The sequence below is a fragment of the Phyllostomus hastatus genome, unplaced genomic scaffold, assembly GCF_019186645.2.
Source record: "Phyllostomus hastatus isolate PE091 unplaced genomic scaffold, TTU_PhHast_1.1 phas_scaffold_216, whole genome shotgun sequence".
In the NCBI taxonomy this organism is placed as follows: Eukaryota; Metazoa; Chordata; class Mammalia; order Chiroptera; family Phyllostomidae; genus Phyllostomus; species Phyllostomus hastatus.
Window position 1 is genome coordinate 3,403,917 of NW_025334018.1, and position 23,759 is coordinate 3,427,675.

At 51.9% G+C, this 23,759-nt stretch overlaps 3 protein-coding genes across 11 annotated transcripts; all 3 read left to right on the plus strand.

Annotated features, from left to right (window-relative positions):
• Positions 1–1,026: 1,026 nt before the first annotated feature.
• Positions 1,027–10,466, plus strand: CLK2 (CDC like kinase 2). 5 transcript variants are annotated; one of them, XM_045817225.1, is made up of 13 exons: positions 1,027–1,315; positions 3,124–3,293; positions 4,191–4,419; positions 5,105–5,192; positions 5,543–5,609; positions 5,782–5,898; positions 6,949–7,115; positions 7,880–7,974; positions 8,585–8,714; positions 8,818–8,900; positions 9,061–9,140; positions 9,321–9,411; positions 9,962–10,466. In XM_045817225.1, the coding sequence occupies exons 2-13, from the start codon at positions 3,124–3,126 to the stop codon at positions 10,145–10,147; spliced, it is 1,503 nt and encodes a 500-aa protein (XP_045673181.1). In that variant the 5' UTR covers positions 1,027–1,315; the 3' UTR covers positions 10,148–10,466. The 5 variants fall into 5 exon arrangements, with proteins under 5 accessions (XP_045673181.1, XP_045673182.1, XP_045673183.1 ...); XM_045817226.1 differs by having other exon boundaries at positions 5,108–5,192; XM_045817227.1 differs by having other exon boundaries at positions 4,194–4,419.
• Positions 10,467–11,038: 572 nt separating this feature from the next.
• On the plus strand, positions 11,039–16,291 carry SCAMP3 (secretory carrier membrane protein 3). 2 transcript variants are annotated; one of them, XM_045816707.1, is made up of 9 exons: positions 11,042–11,287; positions 11,625–11,702; positions 12,330–12,449; positions 12,532–12,652; positions 14,008–14,136; positions 14,592–14,751; positions 14,853–14,954; positions 15,473–15,590; positions 15,845–16,291. In XM_045816707.1, the coding sequence occupies exons 1-9, from the start codon at positions 11,222–11,224 to the stop codon at positions 15,989–15,991; spliced, it is 1,041 nt and encodes a 346-aa protein (XP_045672663.1). In that variant the 5' UTR covers positions 11,042–11,221; the 3' UTR covers positions 15,992–16,291. The 2 variants fall into 2 exon arrangements, with proteins under 2 accessions (XP_045672664.1, XP_045672663.1); XM_045816708.1 differs by lacking the exon at positions 11,625–11,702 and having other exon boundaries at positions 11,039–11,287.
• Positions 16,292–16,872: 581 nt separating this feature from the next.
• Positions 16,873–22,252, plus strand: FAM189B (family with sequence similarity 189 member B). Of its 4 annotated transcripts, none has more exons than XM_045817346.1 (12): positions 16,873–17,671; positions 17,869–17,925; positions 18,122–18,232; positions 18,339–18,458; positions 18,600–18,707; positions 19,256–19,431; positions 19,561–19,660; positions 19,990–20,059; positions 20,303–20,848; positions 21,403–21,471; positions 21,572–21,825; positions 21,917–22,252. In XM_045817346.1, the coding sequence occupies exons 1-12, from the start codon at positions 17,447–17,449 to the stop codon at positions 22,088–22,090; spliced, it is 2,010 nt and encodes a 669-aa protein (XP_045673302.1). In that variant the 5' UTR covers positions 16,873–17,446; the 3' UTR covers positions 22,091–22,252. The 4 variants fall into 4 exon arrangements, with proteins under 4 accessions (XP_045673302.1, XP_045673304.1, XP_045673303.1 ...); XM_045817348.1 differs by having other exon boundaries at positions 21,605–21,825; XM_045817347.1 differs by having other exon boundaries at positions 19,259–19,431.
• Positions 22,253–23,759: the final 1,507 nt, after the last annotated feature.

Sequence of the window (23,759 nt, forward strand, 5' to 3'; positions counted from 1 at the left end):
CTGTTCTTTCAGCCCTTAATTACACTTTCTCTTCTATTTTAGGGAACTTTTCCTAAACGGTTTCTGGCTAACTGATCTAATTTCCATTTGACAATCCTCCATCCCAGTTCCCCTCTGATACTCTGACTTTAATATAGTTATCCTCAGGCTTTTATTTCCCTTTCTATTTCTCAATTCCTTCTATAGCGTCTGTGACTGCCCAGTTTGTCTCAAGGTCTCCTGATCTTAATTCCTTTTTTATATTCAGTATATTTACAGTTCTCATTTACAGTTTTCGGCACTTGATTATCCATCCCTCCATTTCCCAAAATTTTCCTTCAAGACCATGCTCCCGACTCCACAAGACGGAAGTCTCTCTATGCTGTGGTGAGGTAGCCGAACTACTTTAAGAACTGGATATGTTCAAGCTAGGTCAAAGAGTCAGACCTCACCACCAAGCCTCAAACGTTTGCGGAGCGTCAACACTCCCTAAGTAACAACTAACTCTCTCTCTCTCTCTCTCTCTCTCTCTCTCTCTCTCTCTCTCTCTCTCTCTCTCTTTCTTTCTTTCTTTCATCAACCCACCCGAGGATATGTTCATTGATTTTAGCGAGGACGGGGGAGAGAAACATCGATGTGAGAAACATTGATGGGCTGCCTCCCGCCCGCGCCATACTGGGTATGTACCGCGATCGGGAATAGAATCTGCAATCTTTTGGTAAACGGAGAGGACATTCTAACCAAGTGAGCCACCCGACCAGGGAACAACCCCTTTTTTTAAATCTCCAAACCTAATTAAGTCAGCGAAGTCTCATGACAGGGGCAAAAGATTGAAGAGAGATAGGGGAGAACACGAGGAGGGCCTGGTCAGCCACAGCGACTCTTGCACAGTGCACACGAACTTCCACTCTCAGCACCTCCACAGCTCTAGCTGCGGACGCCTGCCCCCGAGCTAGGCGAGGACGCCGCGGCGTGCGCGGCCCTGGGGGCGGGGCCCCGGGGTAACTGGGAAGCGACGCAGGACGTGCGTGCGTACGTGCTCGCTCACGGTGGCGGCGGCGGCGGATCGGAGAGGCAAGAGCCGAAGAACCAGCTGGGATCGGGCCCCGGGCGGGGGCGGTGCGAGCGGCGCCCAGCGGATCCTCGGGGCGGGGACGGAGCCGGGGCGGGCGGGACTGGAGCGGAGCCCGGGAACGAGGCGGGAGGTCCCAGGGTCTCGGGTTGGGGGGGTGAAGCCGCACTTCGTCGCCGCGGGGGTGCCGGGACTCCCGGCCGCAGTGCCGCCGCCATCACGGACTTCCTGTGGGACAAGCGCACGGGCCTCGCCGCCAGAACGGTGAGCGCGCGGGCGGGCGGGCTGCGCGTCCGGGCGGAAAGATGGCGACCGCTGGGCGGGAGGGGTAGGCTTATATTGGGGGCAAGAGACCGGGGCGAGATTAGGAGAGGAAGAGGGTTGAGACCCGTGAAGCGGCAGAAGTGAGTAGAGAGTTAGGGTGGAAGATCAGCTTGCCTTAGGTGATCTGGGAAAACGTATGGGAAACTTGGGAGGGACCAAAGTGGGGCGATGGAGTAGGGATAGCAGGGGTTCCAAAGATGAGAAAGAGTAGAATGTCAAAGTTGGACCAAGGCTGAAAAGAGGGAAGACACCGCGGTGTCACTTAAAGAATACGGAAGGAGTTTGACCTCAGAAATTAGTTCTGGATTTTCTGAGTGAGAGAGAAAAATAAAGATTTAGCCCTGGCTGGTGTGGCTCAGTGGATGCACTGCCAGCCTGCGAACCAAAGAGTCACGGGTTAGAGTCTCAGTCAGGGGGCACATGCCCACGATGCGGGTCAGGTCTCCAGTGGGGGAGAGGGGTGTGAGAGGCAACCACATATTGATGTTTCTCTCCCTCTCTTCTTCCCTTTCCCTCTCCCTAAATATAAATAAATAAAATCTTTTAAAAGAAAAACAAAGATTTAGAAGTTGGGAAAGGTTGTAGGCTGGAGATGCTTTATAGGGGAAGTTCTGTGAGGAACTTTGGTGGCAGTCTCTGTGTGGTGAGTGAGATGACATTTAAATGGCTAAGCAATGTTGAACTACCTGGGAGAATCTGTGCTTGCATCTTCTTGACTTCCAGTAAGCCGTGTTAAGCCAGGACTGAATCAAATCTTCCCCTTCTCAATTTGAGGACGTTGGACAAAAGTAGCTCAGAGTGGGAGCCAGATTTTTGAAACATTGGCTTTTTCAGAACTAATCCTGCGCCCTACCAAGACTTCTGTCCCTACGCCTATTTCAGTTTGCTCTCCTATTCTCATCTTCCTGGTTTTGACAGTGATTTCTCACTGATCTTTTCCTGAAGGAAGAAAGATTTGTGCAGCATGCCATTCCAATTCCAATAACTGGAAGAAGGCTGGCTCTTATCCAAGTAGTGCTGATATTAATTAAAAACTAGTTATTCTGTACTGCCTAAGCACAAAAGGGGAAGGGCCAGGTGGAAAGCTGACTGCAGCTTGGGACCCTCTGTATTAAAATCTCTCAAGGGGTGTTTAACCAGAGATATGAGAGATGATTAAGACAGTTCAAGGGACCAGACCCAGACCCCTAGAATTTGTTTATGTTTGGTATATACTGCTTGTGTAGAAACCTGGTCAATGGGATTCACGCCCTCAGGACACAGTTGGTTTACTGGGGGAAATGAGATACACTGAATAACTAAAACATTTTTTGTAAGTGTATACTAAAGCTTTATTTTTTGAGTTGTGAGGAACTCAGCATGATACAGATCTTAGATCTCAGCCAAGGAGGAATTGTGGCATTCTCCATCAGTTACACCTTCTCACCTGTAATGAGCTGTGGCTCAAACATGAAAGTGTATGGAGACATGTTTCAGGAAAATCAGAGTAGAACAATGTGCCAGTGCTGAGTGGGGTGTAATCAAGGGATTAAGGGGGTTATGGGGAAACTTCCTAGTTTTCGGCCTGAGTTAGTAGGTGAATACTGTATATACTCCATTAAGGAGGAAGTATAGCACAGAGGTGGTAAAAAGAAATAAAAGAAAGCAGCCTAGCACTTCTGGAGCAACCAGTCTTTGAAGGGAACAGTCTTTGAAGCTCTAAAAACTCAGAGCTTTCCCCACCATTTCTGCTTTTTCTTGCCTTCTAGATGCCTCATCCCCGAAGGTACCACTCCTCAGAACGAGGCAGCCGGGGGAGTTATCTTGAACACTATCGAAGCCGAAAGCATAAGAGACGAAGAAGCCGCTCCTGGTCGAGTAGCAGTGACCGGACACGGCGGCATCGACGGGAAGACAGCTACCATGTTCGTTCTCGGAGGTGAGGCCTCATACCCAAGGTCACTTACTCATTTGTTCAACAAAGATTTATTGGTTACATGCTAAGCATCTGGGTGAAAGTGCTGTTTCAGATGGATGATAAAATCAGGCATTTGTGCTGTGGTGCGAAGAGTGTCATCATAGAGGAAGTAGGCAGTAAGGAGCTGAGGGAATATCCAGTAGGTTTGGTTGGACTGGGACAAGATGTGTAGTTTAAGGAAAATTTCCCAGGGAATGTGACATCTAAGCTTGCCTGAAATGTAAGGGTGAAGTATCCCAGGTGAAGGGAAAGCAAATGCAGAGAACTAGGGGCTGGCCCTGGCCAGATGGCTCAGTTGGTTAATGTCATCCTGACACACGAGGGTTGTGGGTTCCATCCTCAGTCAGGGCACATATGCAGATTAACCACTGAATACATAAATAAAATGCAATAATTATTTTTCTCTTTCTAAAATCAACCAATTATAAAACATTTTTAGGAAGACTAGGCACTGGAGGTACCTAATGAGCTAATAGACAAGACAGAGGTGGGTCTCTCGGGTTTTAATAACTTGGCGTATTCTGTGGGAAGGATGGGTTAGGGATAGTTTAGAACAAAGCTGGATGTCAGGAAAGGCTTGAAAAAGAAATGGCTCTTTGTTCTATTAAATTACTGTCGGGGAAGAAATGTCCCCCAGAGGATGTCTTTCCAGAGGTCTTGGTGACACGCAGGTGGTAAGTCCTCTGTGTTTAGTTACTTCACTTGTCTGGTCCTTGGTCCTCTCAGAGACTTGTTGGGTATCTGAGAGTCATTTTTCCAGCAGTACTCTTGTCCTCACTGAGGGATTACCTTGTCACTTGATGTGGCAAGGAATATGGCCTGAACAGATGCACCTAATGGGCGTTTATTGTCCAACAGCAGCTATGATGACCGTTCGTCTGACCGGAGAGCATATGACCGGCGATACTGTGGCAGCTATAGACGCAATGACTATAGCCGGGATCGGGGAGATGCCTACTATGATACGGACTACCGGCATTCCTACGAATACCATCGGGAGAACACCAGTTACCGCAGCCAGCGCAGCAGCCGAAGGAAGCACAGACGGCGGAGGCGGCGCAGCCGGACTTTCAGCCGCTCATCTTCGGTGAGTGCCAGCCCAGGCCCTTCCTCTTCCCTCTCCTCTTCAGCCTTCTGGGAGCCTGGTAAGTGAGAAGTATTCTTGTTCTCAGCTGAGCATTGGGGCATGAACACTGAGGTGGACACTGAGTCTGTCTGCTCTCTTGGAAGCTCTTCGACTTGTGGAGGGCCCCACAATCTGCTGTGGAGATGGATGGGCACAGAGCGTTTGTGAACCCCAGTGCCCTCCCTGGCATGCTGGCCTTACTGTGTTGAGAGCAGCTCCTTCACCCCAGAGGCCTGCACTCTCTAATGGGGACTTGGCTTGTGAACTGCCTTTCTCCCCCAAGCCCTGGGCTCCATGGCCCCCTCAGCAGGTGGGCTTGGGTGGGGGAAAGGGGAGATGTGTGCCTGCCTGGAAGGGCATTGTATAGAGCATGGGGTTGTGGGTGACACTGGCAACGACACCACTTCTCTGCCCATGCCTTTCCTTGTCCCTGTTTTGGGTTTGGGACTTGGGATTATGCGCCGCTCTCTCTTCTCACCCCGATCCTCCTTACTGCATCTGACGTGTTCCCTTCCACTGTCCCCCATCATCGTCTGTCCCCCCTGGCTGGGCGCCTGTGACCGGTGGCCCCTCCACCACCCACCCCGTCTCCCTCCGGCCCCCGCTCCGACACCTGGCTTGCTCCGACCCCCCTGCCCCCCGACAGCAGCACAGCAGCCGGAGAGCCAAGAGTGTAGAGGACGACGCTGAGGGCCACCTCATCTACCACGTCGGGGACTGGCTACAAGAGCGATGTACAAGCCAAATCGTAACAATCCTATAGCCTGTAATGGTCCTATAGCCATCCTAACGTCCCGAGCCAACCTAAGTCACAGCCTCTTTTGCCTTTTCTCAGTGGTGTTGTTTATCTGGGTGGTTTGAGTTGCTGTTGAGAATTGACCTCTGCTGTCCACTCCCAGCTCTCATGGCCCCTGGGTTAAAGGTGGTGGGAATCACGCAGGGGTTTTCTTCCCCTGTGACCATCTGTATCTGTTCCCCCTTCCTTCATTTCACCCCAGGTTGCTGTGCCCTTTTTACTTCCAACTCAGCTCATTCCCCACCTTCTCTCCCTCCCTCTCCCCGACCCTGGTCTTTTTCATTTCAGATGAAATTGTAAGCACCTTGGGAGAGGGGACCTTCGGCAGAGTTGTACAATGTGTGGACCATCGCAGGTAATTGTCAGCCATCACACCCCCATGCCTGCTAGGCATAAAGAGGTAGTGAGGGTTATCTGGGGCTTATTTGCTGATTAACCAAATGTAGAATTTCTTAATGCCCAGACAGCCCCATTCAATTTGAGATGTTCTCGAGAACCCAGCAAAAGCCTCTTCTGCCAACCTACAGGGGTGGGGCTCGAGTTGCCTTGAAGATTATTAAGAATGTGGAAAAGTATAAGGAAGCGGCTCGACTTGAAATCAATGTCCTGGAGAAAATCAATGAGAAGGACCCTGACAACAAGAAGTAAGCAAGCACCCGACTAGTGTCGGCTCAGCTGGTTAGAGCATTGTCCTATAACTGAAGGGTTGCGGGTTTGATTCCTGGTCAGGGCACTTACCTGGGTTTCAGGTTTGATCCCAGGTCTGGGTACACATGATCCCCAGCCTGGGAGCATGCGGAAGACAACCAGTAGGTATTTTACCATCGTTGTTTCTCTCTCTCCCTTCCTTTCTCCCTTTCTTTTTAAAAGCAATTTTTAAAAAATGTTCTCTGTTGAGGATTAAAAAAAAAAAGAAGAAGAAGCAAGCCAGCAAAGGAGTGTGTGAGGCGTCTGAGAGCCTGCACCCCTGCTCAGGAAAATCTTCCCAGCCTGGCCTAGGCAGGCAGGAGAGTCTTCTCATCCATTCCTTTTTTGTTCATCATCTTAGAGTAGTAGAACTTTAGAAGTAGGAAAGGAGGGGCTGTGATGTTCTCTAATTCATTTCCCTTGTTTTTAAAGCAGTTAGATTGCTCTGTAGGTCGGCTCCAGCTCAAGGTGGCCTCTGGAAATGACCCTGAGACTGAGAATTACCGTTTTTGTCAAAAAAATTGAGCTTTTAATACCTAGAACTATGCTGACATTTATATGTCATAGACATTTGTATGTAATATTTTTTCATAAGTCAAATATATAATAAGATTTTTAAGTGAAGACATAAGACGACAATATAAACTGGGCCCCATGGTAGCTGATGTGAGTAGATTTCAGGAGTGGGAGGTGGGGTCAGGATTTAGGAGTGACAGTTTGATGGTTCAGGGTCAACACTAGAGCCTGGAACTCAACAGCTCTTCAGCAAATAGAAATTTTAAGTATTTAAAATTTTTCAGGAAAATGGTTTGAATCTTTCCAGATAGTACCTCTCCTCTCAGGTCTGCCAGAAAGGCCATTTCCTAGCCAAACTGAATTTCGTTGGTGACATTAGCTGGTATGTTTTTACACAAGTGTGTGGGATCAACAGGTGTGCAGCCCCTTCTTGTTGGAGACAGATGGGAGCTCATCAGGCATTCATTTCCCTTTCCCATCTCTCTTCCCAGCCTCTGTGTCCAGATGTTTGACTGGTTTGACTACCATGGCCACATGTGTATCTCCTTTGAGCTTCTGGGCCTTAGCACCTTCGATTTCCTCAAAGACAACAACTACCTGCCCTACCCCATCCACCAAGTGCGCCACATGGCCTTCCAGCTGTGCCAGGCCGTCAAGTGTGAGTGGGGGGGCCGAGGTGGACTCTGGGGCAGTCCCTTCCTTCACTGGACCTCTTTCGTCTCGGTTGGGCACTGGTGGAGCCCTAAACGGTCAACTTGAGTATCTGCACTTCCGTTATTCACTGTCATGTTGACATCTCTTCTGACGTAACTCCTTGGCGGAAGTCCTCACCATCACTGATTGCTTGTACTTCACATCAAACCAAGGAGGAGCTGGAAGACAAAGCCTTTGAAATCAAAGCACTTTGACACCTTTTTTTCCCTCATTCCCTTCCTTGGGAAGTGTAAGTCAGGCAGCAAGCACAAAGAGACAAAAGGACGACTCAGGCTAGAGGTTGACGTGTCTAAGCTGAGACGCCCTTCATTCCCAGCAAAGCAGGTGGAAGCAGGGAGTAGCGCAGCCAAGGGGCCAGGTAGGGAATCCAGACTAGTAAATAGATACTCTTGAGTGTCCATGACAGTACAGTTTTGCAGAGTTGAATTCACACGATGTCAGATACACATGTATGTCAGTCGGTACAAAAGTACAAGCCGTGGCAAACTAGTTTTATGCTTCAATTGAGAATTACATATGTATCTTACATGGATAAAGATAGAATGTCTTAGACCAGGCATTTCATTTGGATGTAGAGCAAAGAGCAGCATAGTGATTCTGAACCTGCCTCCTCACCAGCTTGGAGCTAGATGACCAAGCCTGGGGTCAGCTGTTGCCAGTTAGCCCTGGCTACCTGTACCAACCTTGACCTGGCCTTTTCCCCTGCAGTCCTCCACGATAACAAGCTGACACATACGGACCTCAAGCCTGAAAACATTCTGTTTGTGAATTCAGACTACGAGCTCACCTACAACCTAGAGAAGGTAAGATGGACGGGTTCTCCCCCTTGGCCACGGGGGGCGGCAGCTGTGCCGCTCTGCCTCTCAGTCCTTTCTGGCCTCTTTTTACTGCTGTCTCCCACGTTACTCCTGGTCTGGTTCTGACTGGCTAAAGCCAGAGTACCAGAATAGATTGAAAGGGAGAGATTTAAGAAGACTTAAATTAGAAGAGAACTTGGAAAAAGGACCTCAGATAACTTTCTAATCTAGTGGAAATGCTTTTAAGCTTCTTGCTTTGGACTTCTCTTTTTTGTAAGGAAAGCTCAGCTCCCTGGCTAACTGGAGCTCATGGCGATCTCACCAAAGGAAGCTCTCCTTCCCACACTTGTTACATATATTTTTTTTCACCCGGTTACTTGGGTATAGTTTACAGATGCACAGAAACTTGCATGCTAGTCCATAATTATTCCTTAATCATCTTCCTTTCAAACTCCTAAAGTACTCTGCTGGTTATGGGGGACCCGAGAGACTGGAGTGTGTAGGGGCAGATAGGCAGTTCAAAGTCACTTTTTTAAGACTCAGAAGCACTTTAGAGAATAGAGTCAGAACCTCAATTTTGGTACAGAGGGTCATTCTCTTCCTGCTTTGCTCCTAGAAGCGAGATGAGCGCAGTGTGAAGAGCACAGCTGTGCGGGTGGTAGACTTTGGCAGTGCCACCTTTGACCATGAACACCATAGTACCATTGTCTCCACTCGCCATTACCGAGCACCAGAGGTCATCCTGGGTAAGGGGGAAGGACAAACCTGTCCAAGTATGTAAGCGGGTATGGCGGTGAGGGTCGCACCCCCTACACCTCATAACACCTTTTCCCTCCCATTCCTACATAGAGCTGGGCTGGGCACAGCCTTGTGATGTGTGGAGCATAGGCTGCATCATCTTTGAGTACTATGTTGGCTTCACCCTCTTCCAAGTAAGTGGTTACATAACCGCCTGGCATCCTTATCCCAGATTTCTTTGTCCGCCGAGGACTTGCCTGCGTACTTCCTCCCTCTACATTGTTTATCTTCCTGGCAGTGAGTCCCTGGCATCCCCTTCCTAGTCCTGTGCTTAGTTCTGGCTTTCTTTCCCAGACCCATGACAACAGAGAGCATCTAGCCATGATGGAAAGGATATTGGGTCCTATCCCCTCCCGGATGATCCGAAAAACCAGGTGAACTTTGAGTGGGAGGGACTTAGCCCTTTTCCTTCTCTCTCTACAAATGGTCAATATCACATCATTTTCTTTTTTCTTTGACACCTCCCCTCCCCCAGCTACTCAGATGGGGGAATAAGGGAATTATCCCACAATAAGAGGAACCTCCTGATTCCTCAACCTCCCCTTCCCCTCTAGGAAGCAGAAGTATTTCTATCGGGGTCGCCTGGATTGGGATGAGAACACATCAGCTGGGCGCTACGTTCGCGAAAACTGCAAACCACTGCGGGTGAGCCAGGCTGGGGATCAATAATGTCCACCACCTAGAGGTCACTTCTTAAGGTGCCTTGCTTCTGGGATGTATTCCACAAGCACAAAGTTAGGAAAGAAGGGAAGCAATGCTGAAAGAAGACATTTTTGGTTAGTAGAATAAAGATAGGGAGTGGTTTTGTGGAGGGAAGGAGATTAAGCAGCCATGTCCTCCTTGAGCCAATCAGAGATCAAAGCAATGTTCTGGATTCCTTAGGCCAGACAACAGAATAAACTACCTTTGAAGAGCTTAAATGTTAATGTCACATGGAGCTAAAAAAAGATTCATGAAGTTGACAAAGATACACAAGTAGAAGGAACTTGCAGAGAATGAAGCAGTAATTGTGCTAGTGGGAAGGTAGGGAAGGTGGAATATCAGAAGTGGACACAGTGTAGCCATGCTAAGGTAGCATTTGTAACGGTTGCGGTTGCAAGCGGAGTCTTCACCCTCCCAGATTGAAAGCTAGGGCCTTGAAGAAGGCGGTTTGTAAGGCATTGTGCCTCACCTTTTTCCTGCCCTCCACCACCAGCGGTATCTGACCTCAGAGGCAGAGGAACACCACCAGCTCTTCGATCTGATTGAAAGCATGCTAGAATATGAACCTGCTAAGCGTCTGACCTTGGGTGAAGCCCTTCAGCATCCTTTCTTCACCCGCCTTCGGGCTGAGCCACCTAATTCCAAGTTGTGGGACTCCAGTCGGGATATCAGTCGGTGACGATGAGACCCTGGACCCCCCTGCATGTGTAGCAGCAGTGGGTGTCCAATCCAGGACACTGGTGCTTTTTTATACAAGAGATCAGAGCCGGAGCCCACTCCTCTTGGCTCCCTATATACCTGTGAATATGTGAAATAGTGTAAATATGAAAGAGCTTGTACCCTGCCTTGTACATAATGCTTTTCCATTCTACACTCTTCCCATCCTCACTTGCCCCTTGTCAGTTGAATAGGGGCAGGATGAGGTAACCAGGTGGCATCCATCCCATGTTTTATAAGGAATTTTGTATAGTCTTTGTGAAATAAAATGACGTGCTTCATCTGACCTCCATCCCCGGAGTTTGAGGTGTGGGAATGCTGGGTTGGAGGGATAAGGAGATTGGCAGCCTTTCTGAGTTTGGGTATGAAGTGAGTCCCATCTTACCCTCTAAAATTAACTAGTTTATCTAGTTTGTCTCAGGCGGGGGAGTGGTGAGTGGGATATGGTTTCTTGAAGGGTAGAATGGTTATAAGGTGGCACTTCTTTGATCAGGAATAATGAGGGTCGGGAAACAGGTCCGACTACTAGAGCCACCTGAACCTGGGTTGGACCCCAAGATAGAGCCAGATACACGGGTTTAAACTTTATTATTATTGCTTAACTGGTATGTGTAGTTTGAGGCGGCTGCTACCACCGGTGGGAAGGTTCTCGTCATACATCTCGGGAGACTGGGACAGACCACGATGCTGATGCAAAGCCTTCTGGGAGGTGTAGTTCGTTAGTGGGGAGAGGGGCGGTACTTGCGAGGTGGCCCGGGTTAGCTGTGTCACGTGGGGGAAGAGGCGGTACTTGCAGGAGGGACTGGGTTAGAGGTGTCACGTGGGAAACTTCCGACTTTGCCTTTACCCTGCACGCAGGCGCAACCCGCTACTGCTGCAGGAATCCTTGTGGCTCTTCCGGTTGGTATAGCCAATCTGAGCACAGAGAAGCGGGGCTGTCCGAGAGGAGCAGAGGGTTTGCTGAGAGTCGCTACCACCGCTAGTGCCACGGTAGGGGCACGTAGGGCAGGGGGCGGCCTAGGCCGCAGTTGCAACTATGGCTCAAAGCAAAGATGATGGAAACCCGTTCGGCGAGGGCGGCGAACTTGACAACCCTTTTCAGGTGACTTGCGCCGCCCTCCTTTGGGCAACTGGGTGGACTTCTCGGTTCTGGAGGATGGGGCTAACTCATATTCCTATTCGTGACATTTAATCCATGGAAGGGCCGCCACGTGGGGGCGATGGTGACTCCAGACCAGTGAGCACCCTTGAGGGGGCGGGTTCTGCGCCTGTGAGGAACTGGTTACTGGCAGTGTAGGGTGAAGGATTTGGAGCAAATGTTGGGATGAGAACGTGAGCCCCGAGGTGCAGTCCTCGGAGCCACAGGCAATTTAGAAGAGGCCCCTGTGAGTTCCTGTGCGGTGTCAGGTGCCTGCTGAGTCCCAGGTCTCTGCCCGCAGGACCCAGCTGTGATCCAGCACCGACCCAGCCAGCAGTATGCCACGCTTGACGTCTACAACCCTTTTGAGGCCCGAGAGGTGAGATTCTGAAAAGCACAAGAAACAGGGAAGGAGAGAGTATACCAATAAGCCCACTCTGTCGAGGTACAGGGTACTTTTCTGCATTCAAAGGAAGGAAGAAACACCGTGTTCTTAGCTCCGTGAGAGAGGCCAGTTGGTCATGGGACGCCTAATTCTTCTGGAGACACCAAGCCAACGACCCATTCAGTTGGAGCTCTAAATGCCTGTCCTGGTAGGACCTGGAGCTCAGCCAGGCCATAGCCAAGTCTCTGTCCGGGAAGGCTTTGAAGAAAAGAAAGGATGCAGCTGGTTGGAGTGGAGGAGGAAACATTCTGCTTAGGTGTGAAATTAGAAGGCAATTGAGGAGGAGGACTAGACATCTGTCTCAGCGGAGTAGGAAATAGAGTTTTAAGAAGTTAGAGAAGTAGTGCCTTGAGTCCTGGCTAAGGAATCTGATGTGAGAGGTGAACAGGGCGGCTGCAGGTTGTAAAGGAGTTCTCTGACATAAGAACTAGCTTTCTAACAGCGGGTGGGGGGGGTTCTGCATTAGGTAACGAGTTCTAGGTCTAAAGGTATTCAGGCAGACTCTGGATTCCTGTGTTATGATGGACTAGATGACCTGCAAGGTCTTTTTAAACCCAACAGCCACCACCAACCTATGAGCCTCCTGTCCCTGCCCCGTTGCCTCCACCCTCAGCTCCCTCCCAGTCCTCCAGAAAGCTCAGCCCCACAGAACCCAAGAACTATGGCTCGTACAGCACCCAGGTAAATGGTGTGTGGGTGGCGGTTGGGAAGTAAGGCCATCCCTGGGGCCCAGGACTCACATGTCTCTGCTCATACTGGACAGGCTTCAGCTGCAGCAGCCAGAGCAGAGCTGCTAAAGAAACAGGAGGAGCTCAACAAGAAGGCAGAGGAGCTGGACCGAAGAGAGCGAGAGCTGCAGCATGCTGCCCTGGGGGGCACATCTAGTAAGTGGATCCATGACGGGGCAGGGAGGAAATCTCACAGTTTCAAAGGAGAAAAAAAAGACCTAAGAGCATGGGCATTGGAGTCAGATTGCTGAATTGGAATTTGGGTGCTATCGCTTATGAATAGTGAGCTCTTAGGCAAGTTATTTAATATTCAGTGCCTCAGTTTCTATACTTGTAAAATAAGGATAATGTTTGTACCTGTTTGACAAGATTGCTGTGGAGGTTAAACAAGGTCACATATAGGAAGTGCTGTATTTTGCTGTGTATAATGTGCTCCAATATATAACGCGCACCCATGTTTTTGGCCCAAACTTTCAGGAAAAAATTTCATTTTACAAACTTTTAAATTCGATTTCTTTTTTATTTACTTTTAGAAGCAAAACCTATTATCATATCCCAGGGTATTATTTTGCATATGGATATCGTTATTGCTTTCTAGAGGTATACTGTTAATGTATAAGCAGAAATAAAATAATTAAAAACATTCTTATTGCCCTGGCTGGTGTAGCTCAGTGAATTGAGTGCCAGCCTGCAAACCAAAGGGTTGCCAGTTCAATTCCCAGTCAGGGCATATTCCTGGGTTACAGGCCAGGTCCCCAGTAGGGGGTGTGTAAGGAGCAACCACACATTGATGTTTCTCTCCCTCTCTTCTTCTCTTCCTCTCTAAAAATAAATAAAATCTTTAAAAAGTATATTTATGTAGATACGGAATTAGCACTACTCATGTATAATGCGCATCCTTATCTTTCTCTTAAAAATTTAGGCAAAAAGGTGTGACAAAACATGGTGCTTGGCACAATACTTAAAAGTTTTAAGTAATAAAACTCATTTTTTTTCCCAAAGATTTTATTGTCTGGCTGGTATAGCTCAGTGGGTTGGGCTCTGTCTTGGGGACCAAAAGGTCACCGGTTCCATTCCCAGTCAGAGCACATGCCTGGGTTGCAGGCTAGGTCCCCAGTTGCAGGCATGTGAGAGGTAACCAGTCAATGTTTTCCTTTCACATCAATGTTTCTCTAGAGAGAAGGGAAGGGAGGGAGAAAGAGGGTGAGAAGTGCCAATGTGTGAGAGAAACATCAATCAGTTGCCTCTCCTGTGAGTGCCATCAGGGGACGGGGCCCATACCCCAGGCATGCGCTCTGACCAGGAATGGAACTGGCAGCCTTTGACTTTGCAGGACAACGCCCAACCAATTGAGCCACATCGGTCAGGGCTCAGTATTATTTCTGTCCCTCTCCTTTATCTCCTTTGACCCAAAGTTGGAGACAGAAGAGAGGATCTAGGGTGGAAGGAGGGGGAAGTGATTCCTTCACTGGTCTCTGCCTCACTTCCTGCTCTTTTTTTTTGCCTTACAGCTCGACAGAACAATTGGCCCCCTCTGCCTTCTTTTTGCCCAGTGCAGCCCTGCTTTTTCCAGGACATCTCCATGGAGATCCCACAAGAATTTCAGAAGACAGTGTCCACCATGTACTACCTCTGGATGTGTAAGTAGTGAAAGGCCTTTTTGGAGAGAGTACAGGTAGTAACTTGTACACTTTCCTGCCTTGGAGCTCACACACCTAGAACTAAACACTTTACCTCTTTTTAACATTGGAGTTTAAGGCTAATTTCTATATGATCTTTCTGGGTTATTCCTTTTATACAGTGTAGAACTTATTCTCCAGCCTTCCAGCGAATGTGTGTTCTCGCTCTCTCCCCCTCCCTTGTCCTTGTGCATAAACATACTCTGAATCCTTTAAATGCCTTTGCAAAGGGGGTTACACATGACTGAGGTTTGCTTGTTCTGTCTTCTTGTTGAATTGAGGGTTCTGTAAGGGCAGAAGTTATCTTCCTTTCCTTACGCTGCCATGTTTGGTGAGGGTTATCGGGTGGGCTTATATGGGAAAGAACTTCCGTTGCAGTCCAGAAGGAGCCATCATCTTGTCCCTCCGTCTGTTAGGCAGCACTCTGGCTCTTCTCCTGAATTTCCTCGCCTGCCTTGCCAGCTTCTGTGTGGACTCCAGCAATGGCTCGGGCTTCGGGCTCTCTGTCCTCTGGGTCCTCCTTTTCACTCCCTGCTCCTTCGTCTGCTGGTACCGCCCCATGTATAAGGCCTTCCGGTAAGTTGGGGGGCCAGGGTGATGGGGAGGTTTCAATGGACCCCCACAGTCCACTCCTTTATCCCTAATTCTCCCACTTGCCCCACCTTTTCTTCTTGCAGGAGTGACAGTTCGTTCAATTTCTTCGTTTTCTTCTTCATTTTCTTCGCCCAGGATGTGCTCTTTGTCCTCCAGGCCATTGGCATCCCAGGTTGGGGGTTCAGGTCCGTAAGGCTGCCATCTACCCTTATCCCTTCCTACTGCTGCTCTAGACCGACTCATGGTCCTGGGGTGGGAGCATTTTTTATCCTTGGGAGGTGCTAGTTTCCTGAGAGAGGACATACTTCCAGGATAGGGAGCCCAGACAGAGCTCGAGACAGGCATAGACTGAGGGGAAGAAGGCCAATCTGAGAAGGCTTACTGGAGGAGGTATATGTAATCACGGTTGAAGAGGAGAGGGAGAATCTTCAACAGAAGGGTCTGTGTTTTGAGTGAAGGTGTCTGGAAGAGAGCTTGGAAAGCTAGGAGCCAATGGTTCAAAAGCTGGGATTAAACTATGGAGACAGTGGATGTAGTCTGGGATTATAGTGCGTGGAAAGCTGCCAGACTGCTAGAGGAGGGGCCCTCGATGGGAAGGGTGAGAACAGGGTAGGTTTGGGACATAACCACTGGAAAAGTTGGCAAGACAGAGACCCAGCTGTGAACAGTCCATCCTCACTGCCACGTGCTTGTCTCTTTCCAGTGGCTGGATCTCCGCTCTGGTGGTGCTAAAGGCCAACACGGCTGTAGCTGTGCTTATGCTGCTGGTCGCTCTGTTCTTCACCAGCATCGCTGTTCTGGGGATTGTGATGCTAAAGCGGGTGAGGGGCTGTGTTGAAGGTGGGGCCAGGAGAATGAGATCCTGGGTCTCTAGGGGCCAGACTGATGGGTGGCTCAGAGCTAATGGTCCTCTGAGGTAGGGGGAGTGTTTGTGTGAGGGGGGGCGGGGGCAGGGCTGGAGGGGAGCCTAGAAGGAAAACCTAGAGCAGCAGGCTGGAAAATGGTGGTGGTGGTGGGTTGGAGCGGACTGACAGTGGCTGGAACATGCTGTGATTTCTCTGCTCTCTACTCGCAGATCCACTCCTTGTACCGCCGCACAGGTGCCAGCTTCCAGAAGGCCCAGCAGGAATTCGCTGCAGGTGTTTTCTCCAACCCTGCCGTGCGAACCGCCGCTGCCAATGCAGCTGCTGGGGCTGCCGAAAATGCCTTCCGGGCCCCATGACCCCTGACTGGGATGCCCTCGCCCTGCCACTTGAGGGGGCTGACCTAGCCCCCATCCCTGAGGTCTCTGGGACGTGGTGAGACATTACTATCCAATGTCTCCTCTTTAGTGCTCCCCAGCCCCACAGTTGTGACTGCTGAACCTGACTTAAAGGTGTGGGGAGCCCACTGCTCCACCTACCCCCCTGCCGCCCAGTCAGGCCACAATGCTGCCACCCCTCACACACCCCAACCAAGCTTCCCTCTGCTGTGCCAAGGCTGTTGCTTCGGTTATTTAAATAAAAAGAAAGTGGAACTGGAACTCATTCCTGTTTCTGGAATTCGTACTGGGAACTAGGCCTTATGAAAAAAAGAAAGCAAAGCGTCACCAAGAACTGGAGTGGAAGCAGAGTGTGAATTCCAGAGGGAAGCTCGGGCCTGGCTTTAGGGTGAATTGCGAGCTGTCCAGGGGGGGGCAGCAGAGCCCGGTGACTCTGGTGGCTGGCGCAGGAGTGGGGGGGGGGGCGAGAATGCACCCTTGGGCGTGGAATCGTGATTGGGCATGGAATCAGGGAGCACTGCTCCCCATCCCTCCATTAATGACCCGGTGAGAGCCGCTGCCTCTGCCGGGAACACAGCAGGACCAGGGTCCTTAGAGGCTGGGTGTGGTTCAAGTCAGAGCCCAAAGGGTGGTTGGTTCGGGCCTGGGTCCAGTTAAAGGCTGGGACTGAAAAGCGCCTTACCTTCTAGGCATATCCGCCTGCCTGCCCTATCGCCAGCTCCTGCCCTCCCCCTCCTTCAGGGTCTCTGGCCATGACTACAACTCCCGGGGTGCACCGCGCAGCCACGCCCCTCACACCATCCCATTCCCATCCTCCCCCCTCCAAACCCGCCGCTGCGGGAGCGAGCTAGGGGAACGGAGCGTGGTGGGGAGGGGAGCGGTGCAGGCGACTCAGGAGACAGCGCACCGTGGCCTCCCCACCAGCTGGCCTCGGATCCCACTGGACACTCCGGGGGCACATTGATCGCCCGCCCCCTCTAGAGTCACCCACGCCGACCCCTTCCCTCTTCTCTAGACTTCTTTGCCATCCTCTCATTTTTACCCTCCCTACCCTTTCCTGGGTTCCCAACCTCCATCCTCTCCTCACTCCTGGACCGGCCCTTCTCGGTGCCCCTCTTCCCTAGGGAGATGCGATGAACCTGTGCCCCGGAGTCCTCGTCGGCGTCCTCATCGCCATCCCGGGCACGGTGCCCGTCCAGTGGCGGGGAGGGAGCACTCCGCGGCCCCTCTGTGACATCCTTCCCTTGGCCCCCGCCCCAGCTGGAGTCCCTGGGCCAGGCCCCAGGGGACCCAGCCAGGGGGTGGGCTCTAGAGCGAATTGGGTGGAGAGGAGGAAGGACGGGGCCTTGGGCACCTCTGAGATGCTCCCAAGTGGCAGGGGGAGCCCAGTGCGGCGCAGGCAACCAGGAGGCAGGCATGATGCCCTCGCCTAGTGACTCCAGCCGCTCGCTTACCAGCCGGCCCAGTACCTGGGGCCTTACCCACCTCCGCCTCCATCGACCCTGGCTGCAGGCCCTGCTCACGCTGGGGCTGGCCCAGGTGCTCCTGGGCATCCTGGTGGTCACCTTCAGCATGATATCCTCCTCCGTCACCACCACCGAGAGCATCAAGAGGTCCTGCCCATCTTGGGCTGGATTCTCGGTGAGTTGGGTGCACAGTTGTTGGGTGGGGGAGGCTCCTTGGGCTCCACCTCTCCACACCAGCTGCCAGTCCAAATCCTGGCCTTTCCTCCCTCTCCTGGTTCTCTCCCTCCTTATAGGGCTGGGTGCACCCTGTGGTGAGGGGCTCACTCAGGTGCCTCCCCTGCCAGGCTGAGCCTGTGCCCACTCTGTCCCCAGCTGGCGTTCTCCGGGGTGGTTGGCATTGTGTCCTGGAAGCGGCCATTTACTTTAGTGGTAGGTGCCAGGGTCTGGTGCCCACTGGGAGGCAGGTGCCCAGCACCTGAGGGATGCCCATATGCCCTCAAGAAGGGAACTGGCTCTCCAGTTCATGTCGTCCAGCACGAACGTGTGTGAAGGAGGGTGGCTTCCTCCTTGGTAGCTTTCCACTCCTGAGGGTCCCAGCCCTGAATCTGCACCTTGTTTTTCCCAGATCTCCTTCTTCTCCTTGCTTTCCGTACTGTGTGTCATGCTCAGCATGGCTGGCTCTGTTCTCTCCTGTAAGAATGCTCAGCTGGCCCAAGACTTCCAAGACTGCTCCATGGTGAGATTTGAGGAGGGCGAGCCAGAGAGAGCTGGTTGGGGAAGATGTGAGGGACATCTGGGTCTGTCCTGACTCAGTCTGCCTCACCCTCCCCACTCCCACTCAGGAAGGAAAGGTCTGTCTGTGCTGCCCCTCCATTCCCCTCCTCCGGCCCTGTCCAGAGTCAGGGCAGGGACTAAAAGTTGCCCCTAACTCCACCTGTGATGAAGCCCGAGGGGTGCTTAAGGTGAGCATGCACCCCTACCTCTACCGTTCCTTCCTCCCCACCCACGCCTGGTTTCCTGGGGTCCTCACAAGCCCAGAACATGTGGGGTTTACCCCTTCCCAGCCCCCTCTCACACCCCTTTTTCTCTCTTTCCATTCCCAGAACCTGCTCTTCAGTGTCTGTGGGCTCACCGTTTGTGCCTGCATAATCTGTAGCCTCTCAGCTGTTATCTGCTGCATCCAAATCTTCTCCCTGGACCTCGTGCACTCGGTGAGGGGCGGGGGGGGGGGGTGCTGGGGTCAAAGCCAATCAGGTATAATGGGAGGGAGCAGGGGTGTGTGGGCTGGGACTGGGGCTCAGGGGGTTGGTTGGTGAGTACAGTGCTGGCTTCTGAGCACCAGAGGTTGTGGATCATCTATTAGAAATGTCTGCTGTTGTAGGGATGTTCCAAGGGGGTGAGGAGGGGAATGATCGGGAGTAAGAGAAGTATGTAATGCCAGTCTGGGGCCAGGAGAGGGTCTTTAGAGAGTAGGATTAAAAGTTGGGGTGGCGTCAAGAAGATCCTGTGAGGACAGGGAGCTGGTGGTGATTCTGGGTGCAGATGGGATCATAAAGAAGGGGAATTTTTAGATGGGCAGGGCCAGAGATGGTCCTGGGTGGGGGCAGAGTTAGAGAAGGAGCTGGTTTGAGCTGAGGGAGGGACCAGAACTGAGCTGCTTTGAGGGGGCGGGGCCAGAAAAATGTACTTGAGCTGGGAGTGTGGGAGCCAGGGAACTGTATTCCCAGAAACCAGGCTTGCTGACCTGCTTGCTCCCCAGCAGCTGGCCCCTGAGCACTCGGTCTCAGGTCCCCTGGGGCCTCTGGGCTGCACGTCCTCGCCCCCAGCCCCTCTCCTACACACCATGCTGGACTTGGAAGAATTTGTACCGCCTGTGCCCCCACCTCCCTACTATCCCCCAGAGTACACCTGCAGCTCAGAAACAGACGCTCAGAGGTGAGGCCTGGTGGAGTCCTGCTGGGGAAACTAAGGAAGGGGAAGGGAGTTTCAGCTGCAGTTGGGTCAGTGGGGGAGATCTTTGTGGAAGTTCCCCTCAGGCTTTGACCTTCTCCCTTTCCCCACCAGCATCACCTACAATGGCTCCATGGACAGCCCAATCCCCTTGTACCCTACCGATTGCCCCCCTTCTTATGAGGCTGTCATGGGGCTACGAGGAGACAGTCAGGTGAGAGCAGGGCTTAGTTTGGGCCAGGGAACTGGGGCTGGAGCATGAAAAGCTGAGTGAGCTGCGCTCATTGGGTAAAGATAACATGTCTCGTGATCGTGTAACACTAGCACACCCACGGTCATCTTTGATCTTCCCTAGAGCATGATGAGGTGGGTGGGGGAGGAAGCATTTCTATTTTACAGATATGGAAACCAAAGCCCACATAAGTGACTTGTACAGAGGGACAAAGCTGGACAAGAATCTGGGCCTCCAGAGTTCTGTCCTGCACGTGGGGGTGGCCATATCAGTGTGCAGGGCTGGACCCTTGACCTTCGTGTCTTCTGCAGGCCACTCTGTTTGATCCTCAGCTTCATGATGGCTCCTGCATCTGCGAGCGAGTGGCCTCCATTGTAGATGGTGAGCAGGAAGTGGGGAGGGTGACAAAGGCTGGCTGCCTGGGACAGCAGAGAAGGGGGAGACAAAAATGAGTTGATGGCATGTGGTCCAGCGAGGGTGGTGGCTTCTTGGAATCCTGGACTTAACTGTATCCTTTGAGATAAAACTGGAGGCAGAGTGGCCCTCCAGAGGCTGGGCCTGACAAAAAAGGAACTGCCTATGCTGGGTTGGGCTGGTGCTACCAGCGCCCCCTGCTGCCCACAGTGTCCATGGACAGCGGGTCTCTGGTGCTGTCGGCCATTGGCGATCTCCCGGGGGGCTCCAGCCCGTCGGAGGACTCATGCCTGCTGGAGCTGCAGGGCTCCGTACGCTCCGTGGACTACGTGCTCTTCCGCTCCATTCAGCGTAGCCGCGCAGGCTACTGCCTCAGCCTGGACTGCGGCCTTCGCGGCCCCTTTGAGGACAGCCCCCTGCCCCGGCGGCCCCCGAGGGCAGCCCGCTCCTACTCCTGCTCTGCCCCGGAGGCCCCACCCCCTCTGGGTGCCCCCACAGCTGCCCGCAGCTGTCACAGGCTGGAGGGCTGGCCGCCTTGGGTGGGACCCTGCTTCCCAGAGCTAAGGCGGAGGGTCCCCAAGGGAGGCAGCCGGCCAGCTGCAGCCCCTCCCACTAGAGCCCCGACCCGCCGCTTCAGCGATAGCTCAGGTTCCCTCACCCCACCGGGGCACCGGCCTCCTCATCCGGCTCCCCCACCACCGCTGCTGCTGCCACGGTCCCACAGTGACCCAGGCATCACCACCTCCAGCGACACTGGTGAGCACTACCCCCTCCCACCACCACTACCAACAAGGTTCAGGAAAGGGCAGGCACTAGGAGTTAGAAGGCCAGTGATGGCCACCAGGATCTGGGACACTGTTGAGGTCCATGAAGAGGATGAAAGGTGAGTTCACTCCTGCGGTGGACAATTCTTGAGTGCTGACCTCTTAGAAACAACATCAATAACTTCGTGGCTAAAAGAGGAGGATTTGCTCTGTGAAACCAATTCCACAGCTCACAGCTTGGGCCCGTTGCCAAGGCCCCAGTTTCTCACCTGTAAAACGGTTATAACAGTAGCCCTTCCACCATAGTTACTATAACGTTACTGGGAAGTGAGGTAATGCAAGTAAAATGCTCAGCACAAAAAGCACTCATTATCACCATTATGTGCCAAGTACTGGGGAGGATGCTGCTGCGAGCGCTGCGGCCTTAGTCCTCGTCTTGGAGAACTGTACCATCTCTGGGCTTGAATCCTCGGGAGAGGGTGGTAGGATGGGTGGGTGTGTCCACTGGGCACTTCCCTTCAGTCCCTGGCTCCCTCTCCTCCCCAGCTGACTTCAGGGATCTTTATACCAAAGTGCTTGAGGAAGAAGCTGCTTCGGTTTCCTCTGCAGATACAGGTCAGGCGTGTGGTTAGGCCCAGGGGTTGGGAGCTGAGGGAGTGCTGCCTGGCCCTCCGCGCCTCCTGCCCACCCACTCTGCCTCTGTCTGTCTCTCCAGGGCTCTGCTCTGAAGCCTGCCTCTTCCGTCTAGCTCGCTGCCCTTCCCCCAAGCTGCTACGTGCCCGTTCTGCCGAGAAACGAAGACCTGTTCCCACCTACCAGAAAGTCCCCTTGCCCTCGGGCCCTGCACCTGCCCACTCACTGGGGGACCTAAAAAGCAGCTGGCCAGGCCGGGGCTTGGTCACTCGTTTCCTGCAGATGTCCAGGAAAGCCCCGGACCCCAGTGGAAATGGAGCCCGTGGGCATAAGCAGGTAGGCATTAGGGAAGCCTGGGAAGGTGCCCAGGAAAGCCTGGAACTTCAGGTTGGGCCACATTGATGTCCTCTCCTATGTCCCCCTTCAGGTACCCCAGAGCCCTTGGGGACGACCAGGGCGAGAGAACCTCCATCTTCGAAGCTGTGGGGATCTGAGCTCCAGCTCCTCCCTGCGGCGCCTCCTGTCTGCCCGCAGGCTGGAGCGTGGTACCCGCCCCCACAGTCTCAGCCTCAATGGAGGCAGTCGGGAAACTGGGCTCTGACGTGGGCTTCTTGCCACATTGAACAGATCCAGATGAATGCTGGACCACAGGCACCAGCTGGTTGGGACCAGCAGCCTCCAGCACTCCCTTGCACTGGCTGACACAAAAAGAAACCTGCTGTATACCCCAAAATCATCCCTTTCCCTCCTACCTCTGTGGGGGCTCCTTCTGCTTGCCTTTGCTCCTCTGGCCTGGGAGAGCTTCTGTCCTGTACTGCATGAGTAATCAGGCTGTCGGGGGAGATACCCTGCTTACAGCATTGGAAAAAGAAAGTAATCAAGTCCTTCCCCGCAGCATGAGAGTAGCTCTCTGATTTGCCAGGGGCATTATGGCCAGAACAAGGCATGTCCCAGGTATTTAAACATAAAGGGCCGTATGCCTGTGCAACTGGGTGGTGAAGCATGAAGAGTCTTAAAACTCTGGGTGGCTTCTCAGCTCTGCCACCTGTAGCTGCATGACCTTGGGCAAGTTATTTAACCTTAATTTCCTGACTTGTAAAACATTGTGAGGACAAATGTTTATAAAACTCTTAACACTATGTAAGCCTTCAATAAATTTCAATTTTCCCCTTCACTTCTGGAAATTTTGTTCTAGCCTCTCGCATAAATGAAACTCTCTTAAGACTTGTATTTCTTTCTAGCTGCCACACTGTATCTCCTCCTTTTCATGGGAGAACATTTTCTCTTCTTCCCGGCACTTCCTCACCCATTCCACTACCTCTTCCCAGGCATTGCTCTTGATAAAGTGTCCAGCAACCAAAAGGTGACCATTTCTCAACCTCTAAGAAGCACTTACCCAGAAAATCACTATCTTCCCTCTTGACTTTTTCCCTCTTGTATTTGAAGATGCCCAGTTCTCCTACACCACCACCACCCCCCCCCCCGCCCCGACACACACACACTTTACTGTCTCGGTATCCTCTTCAGCTTTTACACCTCTGCTGTACTACTTAACACTAGAGGCCTCCAGGGCTCTCTCCTTGGCTCTTTTCTATTTTCACTGTCTAGATGGTTCTACGAAGATCCATGGCTTAAATACTTCCTGTGTGTTCATGGATAACTCCCTCCTTGACCTCTCCATGGGCTCGAACCTTCAACTTGACATCTCTGCTTGGATGTCTAATGGGCCTCTCAGCTTCAACATGGCCACAGCTGGGGTCTTGATTCCCACTCCCAGCACCTGGTCCTTTTCCACTGTTCCTTCTCAAAAAGGGGCATCACCACTCAGCCAGCTGCATATTCCAAAAGTTTGGGACTTGGCCTATTCTCTTGTCTCTCATCCAACATATTTAATTCGATCCTGAAATCATCCTGTCTCACCAGGTACCTAGTTCAAGCCACCAATTTCTGTCAGCACCTGAATCTATCTATTTCCTCATTTCCTAACAATCCATTCTCCACTCAGCAAAATAAGAAATCATGTCACCCTGGCTGGTGTGGCCCAGTGGACTGAGCACTAGCCTGCAGACTGAAAGGTTGCTGGTTCAATTCCCAGTCAGGGCACATACCTGAGTCTCTGGCCAGATTTCCAGTGGGGGGTTTGAGAGGGGCAACGGATCACTATTTATCTTGCACATCATATTTCTCTCCCTCTCTTTCTCCCTCCTTTCCCCTTTCTCTAAAAATCAATAAATAAAATCTTTTTAAAAAGAAATGACACATCAAGGTTT